The 20,838-nt window shown below is 41.4% G+C and overlaps 1 protein-coding gene across 1 annotated transcript; it reads left to right on the top strand.

Annotated features, from left to right (window-relative positions):
• The first annotated feature begins 800 nt into the window (after positions 1 to 800).
• On the top strand, positions 801 to 15,661 carry LOC148883075 (TGF-beta receptor type-2-like). Its single transcript, XM_089023307.1, has 7 exons — positions 801 to 1,048; positions 3,249 to 3,390; positions 3,494 to 3,684; positions 6,112 to 6,884; positions 8,339 to 8,480; positions 12,382 to 12,506; positions 14,143 to 15,661. The coding sequence occupies exons 1-7, from the start codon at positions 976 to 978 to the stop codon at positions 14,320 to 14,322; spliced, it is 1,626 nt and encodes a 541-aa protein (XP_088879433.1). The 5' UTR covers positions 801 to 975; the 3' UTR covers positions 14,323 to 15,661.
• The last annotated feature ends 5,177 nt before the right edge of the window (positions 15,662 to 20,838 follow it).

Below are 20,838 nucleotides of genomic sequence, written 5' to 3'. Positions count from 1 at the left end.
ATTTATAAAAGTTTTCCAAATAGAAGGCACCCCACATTACACTGTAAGGCGTTGCAGTCGAGGCTGCTGTTACGCACTACTTATACCAGGGGTGTCAGAGTCGTTTTTTGCAGCGGGCCACATTGTAGATATGGTTTCCTCCTGAGGGCCGTTATGAATTTGAGGAAGCCATTAGAATGTTTAATCCCCTCCACATATTACATACAGAGCGCTAAATAAAATAATAACTAGTTTTCAAATCTGAAGTCAAGAAAAATGACTTATTGTGGTTTACATCCAAAAATATGACACTTTGGTTAGGATTTTAGCAAGTATAATGGACAAGTTCACAAGTTTGATTTGCTTTCGCTGGCCGAAAAAAATTATGTGTCGGGCCGGATTTGGCCCCCGGGCCTTGACTTTGACACCTGTGACTTATACTAAGGAACATTGAGTAGCTGACAGTAGTTGTGAGACTTGTTGTGGCTCAATATTACTTCACATATAAGGCGCAGGGTCATATTTTGAAGAAAATTAAGGCTTTTTGGGTGTGAAAATATGGTACTCTGTTCTGAAAGTAATTTGAGAAAAGGTCTGAAAACCTAAGACGCTTAACATAACAGAGGGTCAATAGGTGCAGCCCCCCCCCAAGTGATTTGTGAACATGTCATTTCAAGTTTTGCCCTGCCGTGTCTTCGTCTCCAAATAATATGCTTCAAGACGTTTGGGAGCCACATGAGCATGACTAAAGGAGGAGGAAGAGAAGAAAAAAAAATGTCCAACCCCTCAGAAGATTTCCTGTTTCATGAAAAGTGCTCGTACAGTGAGTCATATAGGGTACGTCCTGCCCAGTTGTGTTTACTCTCGCTGCAGCTGAGAGAGGGGGGAGAGCAACAAGCGGACCGAAGAAAGTTCGCTCAAGTCTGGATATTAACTCCTTCGTCTAAGCTTCGGCTAATTAATGAGAAAGAGAAGGGGGCCATTGTCCGTTTCTTCATGGAGCTACTTCGCTTTTCCGCTTTCTGGTGTGGAGCGATAATCTGCGGTAGTATCGTGCTCGAGCGAGCGGGTAAGTTTGACTTGACTGTTTCAAAGTTGTTGTTTTTTACTGGTGCCAAAGTTAATTGGCTGATACTTTACTGTTTTGTATCTCTTGAAAAGTCTAACGTTGCCATTTTTTTTCACCTAAACCCCACAGGTGTTCGACGTGCCGTTTTATTGTTTTAACCCCGTGTGGCGTTCAAGGCGTCTTGATTTGAGGGATGGCGTCTTTTCTTCTGTTTACTTTAGAACTTTTTCGTGTCTTTTAAAGTAGCGGTTTAAGTTCCACAGGGCGGATCCGTACACGGATATGTCCATCTTTGGAGTGCTAGCCGCGTTGTTTTTACAGGTCGTGCAAGCAAGCAAGCCCCCGCTGTGGAAGACACTCTTGTGCATTCATCTGTCTCACGGCTCCCCCTAGCCTGCCTCATCTCTCCCGGCAATTAGACGTATCCCCGGGTGACAATTACTCGCATTTGGCCTCTCCCAAGCCACCCTGCGGGGTTGAAATGTCAGTCTAAAGGGGTTGCGCTAATTATACAATTATCTATCGCCAGTACTCAGGCATGAATTCCCCCCTCCTCCCCACCTTGACCACAATTCCAAAACTCCACCCAGCCCCACCGGAATTACTGTCAAACGACTAGCTTTTGGAATTCCTGTCAAAAAGTTAGTTTGGAAGGGCCAAAAGTCTAATCTCATGTCACACAAGATGATTTAAAACAGCAATATCATGCTTGTATCTTACTTCGTCCCTTTAGTGTGTGCATCTGTCTTCAAGAAGCCGGCTCTTCTTTCTCACTGCAGGTTGCATAGTATTTCTGCAGCAGCAAACCGCAGGGTTAACTCCACCCTGAATACTGACAAAGAGTGCTTTTGTGGCAAACACACACACACACACACACACACACACACCACCTTTCCCCCCCTGCCAGTTGTGAAGTCAGGCATGTCCAAACAGACATCGAGCTTCTTCCCAGCAAGGGGATTCTTTTAGCTTCTTCGTTCAAGATATTCAGCATTTCAAGCCGGTCCGACAACAACGATGCACTGATGATAGGGCGCATGCTAAAAAAAAATATTGTAGCCGATAAACTCATTCCTCTGGCAAAGTAACAAAGGGGCAGCAGTTCCATTTTTTACATGTTTGCGCTTTGTTCCACCTTCAGCTGTTGTTAAAGTGCTACATAAACCAATATGTATGTATTCCATTGTATGTATTTTGCAAAGCCGCCCTTATTTCAAGCTCATATAACACCAGATCCATACAGTATCATTTAGGAATTAATTCCGATCTGATGAAAGAGGAGAGTCTAAGGTTTCTTACGCTGCATTGAATGTTTATGTAGTCCTAAAACTAAATATTCTGTGAGTCCTGGAATTTGAGTGACAATGACAAAAAACAATTTTTGCACATTTCTCGGGGGGAATATGAACCCCAAATTTGTATCGATACTTTTCAGACCTACCAGTATAAATCTCTGTAGATATGCTTAAGAAAATGTAATTGTATTTTTCGCCCTTGTGCACGTTAAAAGCATACTTGTCCAACAGATGAAAACATTTTTGTTTAAGTATCCCTTTGTCAACAATATTTTGTAATTTGGACAAGTGCACGAGCAGGTTCAGTTTCCTGTGGTTGTGCTCCTTGTGATTTTGCTTTAGCAATAGTATCACATTTTCCCATCATACTCTGTCTTGGAGTTCCAGTTACTTCAGAGCTCACTTCTTTATTTCCTCACTTCAAAATTGAGTCTTCATGGGAGTCCTGTTTGCTTACATTCTTTTGTAATTTTTGGACATTTATGCTTTTATTTTGAAAAGCTTTTTCAAGCATTTTTGTGAGCATCTTCGCGTCACTCATGTCTCGTGCACTTGTACAAATCCCGACTCAAAGTTTGAAATTGATATTTACCGCTGCCCGTCTTTATTTTAGATTTACAACCCAGGGTGGCCTAACACATTTTCACTCGACTGAATGACTGCTTTTTACTTTTTGAGCTAGTATGCATGACGAATGAGGGGATGCATCCATGTCTGCTTTGTTCTTGGTTGTCTCGGATTAGTCTCCACGATAATGATCTCACCCTCGAGGCGCTCTGGCGCAGTTGTGTCTGTCGGCTGGCAAAGTCAAGTCAGAACAAGAGTAGAGGCGGTGGATTAAAAAAAAAAACTGTCATTTTAACTATTTTTTTTTTTTCCCAAACGTTGTCTTTTTCTCGCCCCAGATTCGTACATCATCAAGGTACGAAGGCTGTGCAAGTTTTGCGACGTTCAACCGACCAGCTGCGCCGGTCAAGGAAGCTGCAAAGTGGAATGTGACATCACCTCCATCTGCACACATGACGACGACGTGTGCGTCGCTATTTGGTGAGGATCCGCCCGCACTGCTTTTTTCGGAGTGTTTTTTGTCAAGTTGACGTTAACCGAGCTGTCTGTACTTGTTTAACATTATTGTTTGTCTGTTCGCAAGGAGGAAGAAAGACGACAATGTCACATTTGACACCGTCTGCCACAATCCGGCCCATAAACTGTACGGCCTGGTTCTGGACGACTACAACAACAGCAAGTGTGAGATGAAAGAAAGAAAAGGAATGGGCTCGTCGTTCTTCATGTGCTCGTGCTCTGAGGACGAATGCAACGAACGGATCATCTTTAACTCCCGTAAGTTGGAGAATCAGATCCATCCGAGACGTCTGTTATGAAGTAAAAGTTTTAAGGTACAGTGATACCTCGGTTTACGAACCCCTTGGCTTACGAACTTTTCGGTTTACAAATGTTAAATGTATGAAAATTTTACCTTGGCATACAAACTATTTTTCAGGATACACACAGAGCTGCCACAATGAGTGATATGAGCCCGTTCTCCTCAAAGAAAATGGCAGCCGGCTTGTTTTGGTCCTCTATTCCCCACCCCCAGTCGTCAGTTTAAGCCACGTAATTGGTCAAGAGCGCAGCACTGAGGGGGGTGGTTTAAACATTAAAGGCACAGGCAGACGACAAAGACAGAGTGACAAAATGGATAGAAAACAGTGACATTTGGACATTTGATAGTTCAAAGGCAGAGTGTAGACTGCAAGAAGACAAGAAAGGAACCAGCTATTAATGACGTTTCTAGTGTGTCTGCTTGCACCTGTTACTGTTGCAATATCACAACTTCCAAGATGTACAACCCAGAGCTCCTTGAGACACTTTATGCAAAAAGCTATCCAGTCCAACAAACCATCAACGACCATCACAAAGGTAAATAAAACGACTTTATTCAACAGTAAATTTTATTTCTTTAATGATAATACCATAGCACATTTATTATACATAAAATAAGGTATATTTTGTATAGTTCTAAGGCTTATTTAGTTGAAAATTATGTATTATGGGGATCTGGGACCGGATTATTCTCATTTTAATGGTTTCCCTATGGAAAATTGATTTTTGGAATACACACTTTTCACCTTACTGTCTGGGAACCAATTAAGTTTGTAAGCCAAGGTGTCACTGTAGTCTCAGTCAGGTACAGTCACAGGTTTGTTGGGAAGGAATGGCTCCCCCCCCCCTCTCTCTCCGCTGAAAATCCAAACAAGCCATCTGGGGGCCATGTTGAGGAGTTCAGACATGTGGTTTCCTGTTTCGAAAAAAAAAGAGAGAGCGAGAGAGCAACAAGATGCCCTCCCCTTATTGACACAGCTTCTCCGCCTCACAACAACTTTTTTTTAATTTCCCAAATGCATCCCTGAACTCGAATTCGCCACTTTGGGTTCTCACAAAATTGGAAGCTAAAAACAAAATTTCAGTGCCTGTCTAGAAATACCATTTTTAAAACATTCTATTTAGTAACTAAACCATAAAAAGGCACAATTATAAAGGTGTCCCCCCCACCAAAACCATAGCTCAGCTCCCAGACACAAGACTTTCCAAATTTGAAGCCCTAGACATAAACTATGAGGAGATACAATATGTGGTTGACTGGGTCATGGTTTGGAGCACTTTGACTCTGCGGTGTCAAGACTAACTTTAGCTGCCCGAGACATCAGACATTCCTCTGGGACGGTTCGCGTTCCGCCTTTCTTCTTGGGCAGCTGTGATGATGCCTCAGATGCTGTCTTATCGGGAAAGGTTTTTTTTGCAATGGAGAATCTTTCTCGGGAAGACATTTATCGAGCGGAGATGACACTCCAGTCTAAGGAAAATAAATAATACAATTTACAGATCATGTCTTATAGAAACTTTTAATATAAAATGACCACGTCTAGTTGCACCTGCTGCTTTATCTTTCCTTGTTTGTTTTCTTGCATGACTTTGTGTTTTATTATTATTATTATTATTATTATTATTATTATTGTTATTATTATTGTTATTATTATTGTTATTATTATTAGGACTATTATTATTATTATTAGTAGTAGTAGTATTCTTATGATTATTATTATTATTATTTTTATTATTAATTGTATTTATTGTTTTGCTTGAATTTAAATAACGGATTTTTGAATGTTTTCTTGGCTGAAGCATTTTTGCACTCACAGTTCCAGAATCAATTGAACTCATTCACTGCCATTCACGAATTTGTTCTGGAATTGAAAATATGACGTAGAGCGCCATTTCCGAATTTGTTGTTTTTTTCTTGCTTGGGTGCTGATAGAGTGCGAGCCAGACCTCTGGCAATGTTTTTTCCCTTGCACAAGGGACCAGCATTTCCCCTTTTTCCATGTTAGCGCTTTGTACCAGCTTCAGCTGTTGTTAAAGCGCTATATATACCAATATGTATGTATTGCATTGTATTTGCGCAGCCGCCCCCATTTCAATCTCATATAACTCCAGACCCATATCATTTAGGAATTAACTCTTTGTTTTCCTGATGAAAGAAGAGAGTCTCAGGTTTCTTATGCTGCATAGAATGTTTATGTAGTCCTAAAACTCAATATTCTGTGGGTCCTGGAATTTGAGTGACAGTGACAAAAACCCTGGCACTGGAAAGGACACCTTTTTTTGCCATCATCTGACAGTGAATGAGTTAAAAATCAAAAAATACAATCTCTCAAGCCTTCTTGGGTTCGTCTTGTACTTATTTTTTTTTTGGTATGTGTTTCTCAGACGTGGACTCTCAGGTTGCCATCATCCTAGTCAGCCTGGTTCCTCTTCTGGTCATGGCGATTGTGGTCATTACTTCCTTCTACTGCTATCGAGTATACCGCCAGCGCAAGGCCAACGCCAAGCGCAAGAAAGGCACCCCTCTGGATTTCAGCGACGCTCACGCCATCATGGGCGACGACGAAGGCTCCGACAGCAGCTCCACGCACGCCAACAACCTCAACCACAATACGGAGCTGTTGCCAATCGAGCTTGACATCCAGGTGGGGAAAGGTCGCTTTGCCGAGGTTTACAAAGCCAAACTCAAACAGGGCTCCTCCGTCAGCGACGAGCAAGGTTTCGAGACCGTGGCGGTCAAGATTTTCTCCTACGAGGAGTACGCGTCCTGGAAGAACGAGAAGGACATTTTCTCCGATGCCGACCTGAAGCACGAAAACGTGCTTCACTTCCTGACGGCCGAAGAGAGGAAAATACAGAGACAGTACTGGCTGATCACCGCGTACCAGCCGAAGGGTAACCTCCAAGATTACTTGACCCACCATATTATCAGCTGGCACGACTTATGGTTGCTGGGGGGCTCACTCGCCAGCGGATTGGCTCATCTGCACAGCGACCACTCGCCGTGCGGCCGCTACAAAGTGCCGATTGCGCACAGGGACATAAAGAGCTCCAACATCCTCGTGAAGAGTGACTTGACCTGCTGCCTGTGCGACTTTGGCCTGGCGCTCCGGCTGGATAATTCCCTGTCTGTGGATGAGTTGGCAAACAGTGGACAGGTAAGATCTTTCTTATTTGCAACGTGGCCGCCTGATGTTCTACATCACTCTGGTGGTTTCTGCGATTTTAATCAGTCATCAACATTTTGTGTTATTGATCCACTAAGAGGAGGAATATGTTTTTTTTTCTCTCTGGAATAGTGACCACCACAGCATATACAGTATATACCCATGCTGAAGCCAAATTGAACATTTAATGAATAACTTCAATCCTTATCCGGACAAGCTAGCGGGCTAAATTAAAGATCCAAATAACTGAGTGCGTCTTATAAAAAAAACGGATTAGATTGGATTGGATTTGCCTTTATTAGTCTCACAATGGAGAAATTTACATTTCACAGCAGCAAAGTGATGAAAGGAATGAAAGTTAAAAAAAAGAAATACATGAGCTGCTGGAAAGGCAGCCACTCTCGCGGCGCCGTCTTGAAGTCAAAAGAACAAAACAAAAACTAAATAACAAATAATATGACAACACAAAGACACAGAGAGTCATTCATTCTTCAGGACTTGCTGTGCCCTCTTTGGGATGACATGAAGCAGTTCTCGATGAAAGAGGAGAGGATCAAAGCGTCTTTCCACCAGTGGATCAGGGACATCATGGTGGAACGTGCACGTCGACTACAAGCTAAATGTTGAAAGCAAACACGCAGCAGATGAACCTTTATTGTCTCACAGTGAGGGTGAATTTACATTTCACATCAGCAAAAACAAAATACAGGAACTGCTGTAAAGGCAGCCAATCACGCGGCGCCATCTTGAATTCAAAAACAAATAATATTTAAAAAAAACATTCAATTTAAATGCGCTTTTCATCGCATTCAAAGACACTTTACAAGAGCTTAGAATGCAAAATAAAATGTGCGCTTGAAGACAGGCATACATAATTGTTATCAAAATAGATGTAAAATTAAGCATGCATGGGTAAAAGAGACTAAAATGTTTTAAAAGCACTGCGGAACAGGTTAGTTTTTAGCGCTAATTTGAAGGAAATAAAGTGACACAACACAAAGGACACAGACAGTTATTCAATCTTAAGCGCTTTCTGCACCCTCTTTGTTACATGAAACAGTTCTAGATGAAAGAGGAGAGGATCAAAGCCTCCTTTTCACCAGTGGTTCAGAGACGTCACAGTGGAACGTGCACGTCTGTAATAAGCTAAGTTTTGAATGCATCAACAAAGCTGTAGCATCCATTGATGAAAAAAGACTGTCTCACATCTCCTATCCCACGTAAATTTGCTTCAATTCCAAGCCGCTGTCAAAATACTGCTCATTACAAGCGCAAAAAAAAACCACAATCGCCCCAGAGCTGTCCAGCGAGGTCAGTCCAATGGCACTGACATTCCTCCCAATCAAAAACAGTGCTGCCATATTCGTGCTGCATAGACAGCATCCTTCAAAAAAATGAAAGAAAACAAATTACGTGACGTGCCGTGTTTGTCTTTTCGCTCTCAGGTGGGAACCGCCAGGTACATGGCGCCGGAGGTGCTGGAGTCCAGGATCAACCTGGAAAACATCGAATCCTTCAAACAGGCCGACGTGTATTCCATGGCGCTCGTCCTGTGGGAGATGATTTCCAGGTGCAGCGCTATCGGCGGTAAGCTATCAATCACAAGCTTGCGTCTTGTAAAAGCAAATCGATTGCCGATTGAAACAATACGGGATCGATTAAAACGTCGTGACGTTCGAGCAAAAACAGATCTTCTATCTGTCCGACCTTCACTAATTTGTTTTCACAAAATGGCCCACAATCCCGCTTGTTTTTTTATTTTTTATTTTTTTCTTCCCACGTACAAAAATATGTCCGTTCTGTGGGCAGACTTTGAAAATAAAATCGGCCATTTCCTGTTTTGGCATAAGCACGGGCCCTAGACTGTTTTTGTGTCGACTTAACGACTGTGTAAGTATAGATGTCTTTATTTGTGGATGCCATATCTCTCTGTAGAAGTCCAGACGGAATTCTAGCCATGTCGTGACAGACCAGATGCTCGTGGCTTTATTAAAAAAATAAATAAAACATCTCCCGACGAACGTTACTTTGACTCGACCGACACTCACTCACTTGACATCTCCTCTTCCTTTCCATATTTTGTATTTTTGACACCCTGACTAACTCTTCCGTTGTGCAACATTTAGGACTTCTAGTTATGGGGAAGCGGCATTATTTCCACACACCACATGTCATTCCGAGCTCCAAAACGTGACGGCTTCTCTATATTTCCTCACGTATATTCACACATCGTCTTTCAAGCACTTCCTTACCCTGGAGCAGGTGATGCTGCAGTTAATGACCCACCAGACTGCAATGGAAACAACACTCGAGAGCTTTACTCATGCCAACACGGACTATGTTTTTTCCAACACGATGAAAAGCAGAACCAGAATAATAATTGAGGGCAGACTCAGCCAGCGGTTTTGTTATTTTTATTTTTTTTTAAATCTTCTACTTAGTGTACATACGCAACTGTCCGTTAACACGTCCACGTTGTGAAAACCGAAGAAAATTTGAAGTTGTTCGCCATAGCGCCGCAAGCTGCTAGTGTCTTTCGAGCTGACTCATTGCAAGCTGTTTGAAATGGTTGACATCACCATCATCCCAACTTGTCCAACCTTGTCAACAAATTGTTTCAATAGCGTAATTAATCATTGGGTGAGTCATAAGACTCGAAGGGTAAGCCGGTGTTTGCTGATACCTCATGTTCGTGTCGCTCACAAGAACAAAAAAAGACAAATCAAGCTAGGAGTTTATGAGAAGCTGTAATGGCCGCCATCTCCTAAAGCACTGATGTCAAAGTCAAGGCCCGCGGGCCAAATCCGGCCCGCCACATCATTTTTTTCGGCCCGCGAAAGCAAATCAAACTTGTTAAATTCCATGATGATTGCTAAAATCTGAGCCAAAATTTCATATTTTCGGATGTCAACCACAATAAAAGTCATTATTCTTGACTTCAGATTTGAAAACGAGTTATTCATTAATTTGCTGTGTGCTCTATATGTAATATTTGAAGGGATTTAAACATACGTTCCCCAAATTCATAACGGCCCTCGAGAGGAAACCATAACTACAATGTGGCCCGCGGCAAAAAATGACTTTGACACCCCTGTCCTAAAGGGTTAAAGTTCAAAGTTGGTATTATTATGAGAGCAGCGCTCAAATGCTTTATCAACATCATCACATTTAATCACACCAATGTAAGATTGCTTTTATATTAAAACGCTTCTCTTATTATTATTCTTAACTCATTCACTGCCATTTCCAAATTTATTCGGGAATTGAAAGTATGATGTGGAGCGCCACTCCCAAATTTGTTCGGGTTTTGTTTTTTATTGCAAGGGGGGTGCTGGTAAAGCGCTAGTTAGACCTCTGGCAATATTTTTCCCTACCACGATGGCACAGCATTTGCCTTTTGTACAGCCGCCCCCATTTGAAGACCAGATAACTCCAGACCCACATAACTTAGGAATTAACTCAGAGTCTAAGGTTTCTTACGCTGCATTGAATGTTTATGTAGTATTGAAACTCAATACAGATAACATCCGACTTACGACCGAGTTCCGTTTCGACCAAACGGTCGTAAGTCAAAATGGTCGTAAGTCGAATTGCATTCAAGATTTTGAATAGAGACTAAATGACTCGCAAACTCCCCCCTCTGGTGCCATCACGCGGTCGAATGCTGCGCGAGAGTGAGACAAGCGTAGGTACTATAATAAATAAAATACAATCACAAATAGAATGCAATAAATAAAATACAATTACAGTAAAGTCTCGTTATATCGATATTCAAGGGAGTGCGAAAAAATATCGATATAACCGGGACTATCGATATATCCGACCCTGTTTGTATGTAATTTTCTCCGTGCGTGCATAGAAATAGTATCGATATAACCGGGACTATCGATATATCCGATATCGATATAACGAGACTTTACTGTATAAATAGAAACAATCCTAAGTCGCTTTTTTGTGTTCATTTTGCAGGTAATCTATTTGAAATTGCAGCGTTCAAATCTTGGTATAAAACACGTGGCGGCCATTCTGAACAACCAATTCAGTGTCTGCGGTTAGCCACGTTTCGTCTCCCAATCACCTGAAAACAATATAATGTGTCACCGTTGACTTATGGATCCTGTTCACCTTCAAGGAATGTTTCTCACAAGACATTTTTGTGTTCCTTTTACCTCCCAACGGTGAAATGAAATATCCGCCGCAGTGCATTAAATAAGATCCAGCATGACGAACGTTCCTCCAATGCTGGCGTGGAGGCCTTTTTATTTCCCGTATAATTTAGCCGGTACGGATTTAGAGCTTGGAAAGTCTCTGAAGGCGTTCCTCCAACGGGTGGGGCCAGGAAGGGGATCATGTTGGAGCGCGAATTGACCATGAGGCGGTAGACAGAAATGCCTCGAGTCCCCGGAGAGAGCAATTGGGCGGCCAGACTGGAGATGAGGAGGAGAGGTTAAGGGCAGCTGGTCTCCAGATGTCATCTCATCCATACTGTCGGTGCTCCAGGGCGTGGCGGTCCCTTTTTTTTTAATGAGGGTAGGCGAGGGTTAGCATTAGTATCGGTTTAAATTAGGCTGCTAAACTTTGAAAATCTCCGTTTATTTACATTTTACTCACTAAATGGCTGCGAGGGATACAGAACGAGCATAATGGAAGCCAGAAATGGACGCAAGTTGATTTAGAGGATGACTCACACTGACTTTGGGGGAAACGGGCAGTGTTGTTGCGATCCCTTTTACGAGGTCCGCCTTGTACCACGTCAGTCACCATTTTGGCTTGAAGAGAAAATGTACAAGACAGCGAACGGCGCTGTAAAGACGTCTGTGTAGGCTCTTAGTCGTACAGGAGTGGTCCATCAATGAGGTTTAATTTAGACCGTGCTTACAACAGACTTCTTAAGTCGTTACCACGTAGGCTTAGTCATGCTTATGAGGTGATACGAGAGCTAATGGGCAATCAGAGCCAGGCATAGAACATTAGAGGTAATGAGACAGAAGAAAAGAAGTATTCAGATTAGCTTCAGGGAATAGTCCACTGCACCCCCAACCTTAGAGCAGGGACCTATTAGCGCAGAGGTCCACCACCTTTGTCCATTAGGGATATATATATAGGGCCAGGGTTACCAGTACAACTTTAGTTCGCTTATGAAGCTTTTCGGATGAGGAGCGAAACATCCGATACCTTCAAAGAAGTACAGATAACGGCTGAAGAAACATTTTCATCGACGCCGTAAAGATTTCTCATGGATCTACGTCCTCTTTGTTTTTAACTGGCTGCTGCCAACCAAGCGTTTCGCTACATCTTGTTAGCCAAAAATCGCTTTGCGATAAGGCGGCGGGAAGTTACAGACCGTGCGAAGAATATCTCGTAAAATGCATCACGTGTTTGTCAATAAAACAATTCGGCAAATATTTTCGATATCTTGCATGTTTTTCCCCTTAAAAAAATATTTTTTTTTTTTAACGTGATGTTTTTGTTGTTGTTTTTCACACAGAGGTCAAAGAATATGAGCCTCCATTTGGAAATTTAAGGGAGCATCCTTGTGTAGAAAGCATGAAGGACAGCGTGCTCCGAGACAGAGGAAGACCTGAGATTCCCAACAGCTGGATCAACCACACCGTAAGAAGCAACCCGACACACACAATCACACACACACACGTCAAAATTGAATTTGTCGGACATTCAAATTGGCAACCGCAATCACGTGTCATGTTTGATCAGTTTAGTGGTCTCATAAAATATATTCTATTTGACAAAAAAGTACCCTCAGGAGTGCCAGATTGCAGTTTTGGGGGCTTTCCCCCACCCGTTTTATTCAGCTGCACGTCAGCATACCACACAGGACTACTACTACTGTAAGATTAGCCGGCTTGCAGTTGGTGTGGGCGGATAGAAATTGCATTGCGAGCCGCCAGACGACGAGAAAGGGAGGGAGGGGCAAGTTGGTATGTGAAGGAGGGGAGCAACAGATGGCGCGACCCGGGACGTTTCGGCGAAGGATTCTGTGTCCCGGCCGGATATTGAAATGTTCGCAGTCATGTCTATACCCATATTACTTGTCCACGGTGGTTTCCCTGCCCAATGCGATTGTTTACATTCCTCGCGTGGCTAATGTTTCACAGGCAATCAACTGCGCTAATACAGACGCCGGATTCAAAAGCCTTCCCCAAAATACCCCAACTGTGTTGATCGTTATGTATTTTGCAGTGGAAAACATTAATGCTTTTCGTCCACTATCACTCAACATTTGTAGTTCTGTGTTTCTGAAAGGTTTTGTTTGTTGACTTCTTTTTACACTTAAAATGAATGTTACAATACAAAAATAAACTGGCCATACAGGAAGTAAAGTTTTAAACATTTATGTGATTATATAACATTTCTCTATTTCCTGGATGTTTTTTTTTTTGACATACAATGGTACCTTGCTTACGAACTTAATTTGTTCCCAGAAAGTGTGTGTAAGGCGAAAAGTGTGTATTCCAAACATTAATTTCCCATAGGAAACCATTAAAATGAGAATAATCCGTTCCCAGGTCCCCATAAAACATAATTTTCTATTAAATAAGCCTTAAAACTACACAAAATATACCTTATTTTATGTATAATAAATGTACTATGGTATTGTAACTAAAGAAACTAACTGTACTGTAGAATAAAGTCGTTTTATTTACCTTTGTGATGGTTTTTGATGGCTTGATGGAATGTATAGCTTTTTGCATGAAGTGTCTCAAGGAGCTCTGGGTTGTACATCTTGGAAGTTGTGATATTGTAACAGATGCAGGCAGACACACGAGAAACTTCATTAATAGCTGGTTCCCTTGCTTGTCTACTCTTCAGATGGCTTGTGCGGGTTATTTGTGGAGCCTGATTGATGGGATATTTTAACCTTGCAGTCTACGCTCTGTCTTTGAAGTATCAAAGTTGAAACAAGTCCAAATTTCACTCACCGCTCACTGCTGCGTGTGTCCCCTCCCTCCTCTACCACGGATCTTGACCAATCACGTGCAGCTTTAACCGAAGACTGGGGACGGGGAATAGAGGAAAAATAAAGGCGGCTGCCATTTTCCAGCTTTGTTCACTTCAGAAAGAACCGGCTCGTTGGCGAACGACACATCACTCATTGTGGCGCTCCGTGTTTTTCCCCAAAAAATAGTTTGCATGCCAAGATTATATTCTCGCGAATTTAACATTCGAAAGTTCGTTAGCTAAAGCGTTAGGAACTGACTGTATGTTTGCTCCCTTCCGCCCCCTGCAGGGCATCCAGTTGGTTTGTTCCTCCATCGACGACTGCTGGGACCACGACCCGGAGGCCCGTCTGACAGCGCAGTGCGTGGCCGAGCGCTTCGAAGACATGGAGTACTTGGACAAGCTGTCCGACTGCTCCGACTCGGAGGAGAAGATCCCAGAAGAAATTATCGTAGTGGATGAGAAGTAGGGTTCTAAACACACACACATATACACACACAACATCGCCCTCCTATTTCCTGTGTTGGGCGACTTGAGAGCAAACTGGAAACATCTGAAGTTAACTCCAAACACGGATGGACATTTTGGACCGTTGTCATCTCATCTACACGTGCAGTTCTCATAAACCAACAGGGGTTATCACAAAGATTAAGCTTCAAACCCAAATACTTTTTGCACTTTATCATTTAGCGATGCACAGTAAATAGCATACGTTTAGTGCCGCTGACAAATCATTTTTCAGGCATAAAAATTAAAAGGAATATTTAAAAAGAAGAGCTTTTATTAAAATGGAGAGATTTTTATGCAGCAAGACCGCTTATGTCCGACGCTTTGTTCAATTTTACTGGCTTTAATTAAATATGACTGAGGAGTGACTCACGCGTAAAGAATCCAGAGCGATGTGTTAAAAGCCACTTTGAACCAAAAAAAAATCAGCCTCAGAGGACACAAATAAATGAATGTGTGTGCGTTTGTGCGTTGGCGTGTATGCGTGCGTGTGTGTTTGCGTGTTTTTGTACAGTAAATAAGGAAGTCTGCTTAATCATTGCCAGACACTAAAGGGGAATAAAATATGTGCAGTCTGTTTAAAAACCTAAAAATGTCAGCTTGCTGCCTGGAAAAGCTGCACACCTTTGTTTTGTTTGTTATTTTTATTATGTTTGTAGTTTTTTTTTTTTTTGGGGGGGGCAGAACAAGGACTATGTACCCCATTATGCTGTAATGGGAAAACAAAACTACACCAAAATCATTTGATCTATACAATTTAAAAGTATTCAAATGTCATTTTCCAGATAAGATATTATTAACCCTTTGAGGTTACTAACTCTTGGGTTACAGGGGTGTGCGTGACATGGTGCCGTTGAGGTTTTCATGGGTTTGTCAGCCGGTTTGAGCAAGCCAATGAACTGATGGGTTGTATTTGCTATATTTTGTATAAGCCATGACAAAAGTATGCCGCATTGCCTTTTCATGTTGTATCAATATCGACACTAACTCTGAAACGAGCATATTTCAGAAAGGAAAATTCACATCCTTCTTTTCTTTTTGCTTTCCGTTTTCTACCCTTTGCTCAATTTTAGCAGGAGTTCACCATGTTTACATTTTGAAAGGCAGACTGTTGCTTTTTTTTCCCCCCTCTCCTCCTCCATTAGTTGGTCCTGGGCTGGTCTCGTTATTTCGCCCCATCGTTTCGACATTTTGGCAGGATCTGGGCCACAGACATGGGGATGAAAGCCAAAAAAAAATTTGCATCACTCATTTCTGTATCGTTATCATATTCCGGATTAAACGTTTTCATTGATTCTCCATCTCTTGAGTCCTTCTTTTAGGTTGGAAATGTTCCAGGCATTTGAAAGGGATGAAAACATAAGGTTCCAGATCTCACAGTTGGTCAAAAAATGATGTCACCCGATCAATAAACACAGTTGAGCCCTTTTCTATCGTGTGGTATACAGTGAGACCTCAACTTACAAACACCTTATCTTACAAACTTTTCGTCTTACAAACTTCACATTTCTGAAAATTAAACCTTATAATAAGCACTATTTTCATAATACACACCCATTACGGCTGTCGAAGTGATCTTTGGCGGAAGCACACGACCGAACAGCACCAGAGGTTATGTTACCAACAGTCCTTATGGAAGGTGACTCCCCTTCCATAAGCCATCAACGACCATCAAAAAGGTAAATAAAACTTTATTTTACAGCACAGTTTATTTCTTTAATTACAGTCCTCTTGTAATGTGCCTCTCTTTCCAAACAGCAATTCTGTTTGACCTTCGACCTCCAATGCCATTCCATCAAGCCATCAATGACCATCACAAATGCAAATAAAGTGACTTTATGATACAATGCAGTGTATTTCTTTCATTACAATACCATAGCACATTTATTATACATAGAATGAGTTATGTTGTGTGTTGTTTTAAGGCTTATTTCGTTGAAAAGTATATTTTATGGAAACCCGTGAACGGATTATTCTCAATGGTTTCCTGTGGGAATTTTTTTTTTGAGATACACACTTTTCGCCTTACACACTCTGTCTGGGAACCAATTAAGTTCGTAAGTTGAGGTCTCACTGTACTTTGGATCATATGCTAGCTTCTCCATTGTCCCTCACTCTTCCCCAGATTGTTCTTTTCCTCTCAGGCAATGTTTTGCAGCACACTGATCTTCTGATGCGGATTCAGCCTACCTTTGACCCTACTCCCTCTGTTTACGTGTCCCTGGAGCTATTTGGCGTCGTGTAGTAACAACATGGCGGTGTGAGTTAATTAAAAGTCTTTACCCTTGATTAATGTGATCAAATGTTCTGCGCTTGACTTGAAGAAATATTGATGAAGAAATATGATGAAAAAAAATGACATCAATTCCATTATTTATATTAATGAATTGCCAAGTTTTGTCACAGCCAGGTCGCTGTTGTTCATAATGTGCTTTTGTCATTCAAATCATGCTCTTATTTATTGATTCGTACATCAATTTTCATCCAGCAATTTTATATTCTAGGGCCATCCGGAGCACACCCCAACTTCCACCCAGAAAGGCTACAACGGGGATTCAAACCAGAATCTCTGGACCGTAAAACAGGTGTGCTGACCATGATTGCATTTTTTTTTTTACCTCTGCATTAAACTGGGGAACACATATTTTTTTTTTGTTGAGGTAGGTTTAGGTTTTCCAAAAGTGTTCCAAATCTCATCCAAGGAATGAATGTACTGTATGTTTGTTTTCCAGGTTGTTAGCATTACCTCATTTTGCATTTAATTTGACTCTGTCCATGACGTTAGAAAAGCTACAGGGGTCTGGAACGTACTGATTTGACAGCATGTAAATCGAGCAAACACATGCAAAAGCTAACAGGATTGCTTTTAATCTACTTAGTATACAGTTTGTACTATGAGATTAGTTTTTCCCGCCATGTAATCCAAACGGGTATTTGTTTTAATTTCAGTTTTAAAATGTGTCTTTTACACCTTAGTTTTTTTTACTGGAGTATCTTTGTTTTTTTTTTTTACTTTTTACATGAGTAAGAGTACTAACAAGAGTATTTGTTATACCGTTATATTTATACAATATCCAGTTATTATTCACGCTGCATGCTATTCTTCGTTACACCAGAAGGGGGCGTTGTTGGACAGCAGGATACAATTGATGCTGATATGATTTGCCTCCGTGTCGAAGAAATAGATTCAAGCAATGTAAAAAATAATGCCACTCCACATAATTTCCTCTGTCAAATATCCCTGCAGTGGTGACATGTTAATCTATAACTAATTTACCAAAGACTAAACCACTCAGGAATATCCAACGCTGTGTCAGAATTTGCCACAGTTGGTCAAAACAGTGTCACGGAAATGAGTCACAAGCTGAAAGCATCACCTTTCTGTCCCGATTTAATCCCATTAGACGCTTTTTTTAAAAAAAAAAAAAAAAACGATTGTGAAATCTGATCTGAGTGACAGGAAACTATCAAGTGTCTTTTAATCCGCTCGATAATATCTTGAACTCAGACTGCGTTTTTCATGCATTGCAATTGGGGTTTCTTGCCTCATCACAGTACAAGAAGAAACTCAGATTCAAATTTGCAGAGATTTTAACCTGAGTGTCGTCGAATGAGGGACGACATCAACATCGCAGGGATAATACTCGTGGGCCTAAATCGGCAGTGCATCTTCACCTAAAAGCTAGCAACCACTCATTTGACGACAATGATGTTAAAATCTTAGCGAAAGAAAATAGATGCTTTGAAAGGGGAGTAAAAGAAGCAATTCTCATAAAACAGCAAAATCCTTCACTAAATCGCCATGGTGGGGTGAGGTTGCATCATTCGTAAAACAGACTTCTTGGGCATTATAGGCTTAGTTATGCTGATGAGGTGATACCAGAGCAAATGGGGCAATCAGGCCAGTCATAGACTCCATACTCAGGCAGGACAATAGAAGTAATCAGTGTAGCCGCAGGGAGTAGTCTTCTGCTCCCCACAACTTGAGAGCAGGGACCAATCATAGCAGAGTCTGGCACCGCCACGTCTGGACGTATATATATATATATATATATATATATATATACAGTAAAGTCTCGTTATATCGATATTGGATATATCGATAGTCCCGGTTATATCGATACTATTTCTATGCACGCACGGAGAAAATTACATGCAAACAGGGTCGGATATATCGATAGTCCCGGTTATATCGATATTTTTTCGGACTCCCTTGAATATCGATATAACGAGACTTTACTATATATATATATATATATATATATATATATATATATATAGGGCCGAAACTACCGGCAAAAGATTTTAGTTCGCTGACGAAGCCTCTTGGATAAGAAGCGAAACGTCCGACACCTTCAATGAAGTACAGATGACGGCTGAAGAAATCTTTTTCTCGATTTCCTTCCTTAAAAAAAAATAATCTGCACAATATTAATCTTCCTCCATAGAAATGTTTTTCCTTTGTGTTTTCACACACATTTGTTTTCTTTCACAACAATCATCCCATCTGCACTAAGAGGCCGGGTAACTTTATTTAGGAAGCGTGAAAGGTGCTCCGTCACATAAGCGATGGAGGGCAGCCGGAAGGAAGATCGATAAGACTTGTGCCCAGCGTAGTGACTAAGTTACAGATGTCAAAGTCAAGGCCCGCGGGCCAAATCCGGCCCGCCACATCATTTTTTTCGGCCCGCGAAAGCAAATCAAACTTGTTAAATTCCATGATGATTGCTAAAATCTGAGCCAAAATGTCATATTTTTGGATGTCAACCACAATAAAAGTCATTATTCTTGACTTCAGATTTGAAAACGCGTTATTCATTAATTTGCTGTCTGCTCTATATGTAATATTTGAAGGGATTTAAACATTCTAATGGGTTCCCCAAATTCATAACGGCCCTCGAGAGGAAACCATAACTACAATGTGGCCCGCGGCAAAAAATGACTTTGACACCCCTGGACTAAGTGGTCGCTCTTTAATGAAGTACCTCCAACGGTTTTTATTTTTTTGTATATAGACGGCACGTTGACATTAATTTTGGGATGAAAGTGAAGGAATAAAGGAAGCTTCCTTCACCCGTGTAGGTCTCATAATAGGCTATTAATCTAGCTGTCTGTCCATCCCTCTGACTATTCATTCACCCGTTTGTTTTTCTGTCTGTCTGATAATCAATGTTTCCACCTGTCTCCGTCTACACCCAACTGTCAGTCAATATGTAAATACAGTATATGCAATTCTCCTTCCTGTCGGTCCCTCGCTCCGTTCATCATTCACCTGTCACTCGTTTCAAATAGCTCCATCGGCCAATCTGTCCTTTCTTTGTACGCAGGCTTGATTTGGTTTTGTGATGGCTTCGCAATCGAGTGTGTAGTCCCCGCGGTTGCTATTCAACATTCATCCGTTGCATCTCAGGAAAGCAGCAAGGTCGCTTGGGGAGGGAGGTTGTCAAGTTGAAAAGTGAGGTAACGCTCACTGCAGTCCTCCGCACCGGTGGCATTTTCCAATGTATGGTTTAAAGGACAACCGACGCCTCCGGACAAGTTGTGTCCATAATTTATAAAATCACTTCAAATGACTTCTCCTGAGCGTATTTTACAAAGATTCCACGGCATATAGATATATTTTACGTTTTAAGACTCGCGCTGAATATTCCGGAAGCCTTGTTTTTGAGTTGGTGATGAGTCCTCACACTACGTCACTGAAGGAACGCCCCTGACCGAGAAAGCGACACACAATGCATTTTGGGTACTTTGTTTGGTCTGAAAACTTCGTGTTTTATCCGTGTTGATGGCGAATTTAGAAGGAAAACATATAAATAACGCGATGGTGAATCGTTGTGTGTTGCACCAAGACTACTACTTGATACTAGTTGACACAAATTCCCAGCAGACAAATCAGCCCATTTCCAACGGAGCTTGGGCGCCATCTTTTGCATTTTCTGGGACGCTACATTGGAATCCTGAGGGGTCGAATTGATACGAAGGATTTCTTTAATCGATTGCGAACATTTATGCTTTCCTCTTCAGAACTATTTTAATCATATTCATAACTGGATGAGTAACAAGAAAGTATCTTCTCCAAATCTGAAGCCATTGTTTTGATTCTCGAGCAAAGCAAGACGTCACGGTGTGACGTTACGAACAAGGGGGCGGGACCTTCAAAAACTGGCCACTTCTGGTTTCATTTTGAAGTCGTTTTTGGACACTTTAACTCATTTTTATTGGTGTTTTTCATTTGACTAAAAATATCAACCTGCGTTTTGGGTATTTTAAATGCTATAAAACGTTTTTCTGATGTCAGTTAGGAAACGAAAAAATGGTGTCGGTTGTCCTTGAAGGTCCTCTATTTGAATTCGTCATTTTTTTCCTTCCAAAACGACTTCATAAGGAGATTTCTAAAAACAAGTGAAATATCGATCCATCAAATGCTTGCTTTGATGATGTAGAAGATAATTTGGGGCGTAACATTTGGCTTACTTGA

Source organism: Hippocampus bargibanti, linkage group LG20 (assembly GCF_051943395.1).
Source record: "Hippocampus bargibanti isolate YZ-2025 linkage group LG20, ASM5194339v1, whole genome shotgun sequence".
Lineage (NCBI taxonomy): Eukaryota > Metazoa > Chordata > Actinopteri > Syngnathiformes > Syngnathidae > Hippocampus > Hippocampus bargibanti.
Note: the sequence above shows the minus strand (reverse complement) of the source record. Positions and strands in the feature narration are given on the sequence as shown.

What these genes read in the sequence shown, in the direction of transcription:
- LOC148883075 (XM_089023307.1), top strand. Translation starts at nt 976, where the DNA reads ATGGAGCTACTTCGCTTTTCCGCTTTCTGGTGTGGAGCGATAATCTGC. An exon ending in TATCGTGCTCGAGCGAGCGG is followed by an intron (nt 1,049 to 3,248) that starts GTAAGTTTGACT and finishes TTCTCGCCCCAG; the next exon opens with ATTCGTACATCATCAAGGTA. An exon ending in ACGGATCATCTTTAACTCCC is followed by an intron (nt 3,685 to 6,111) that starts GTAAGTTGGAGA and finishes TGTGTTTCTCAG; the next exon opens with ACGTGGACTCTCAGGTTGCC.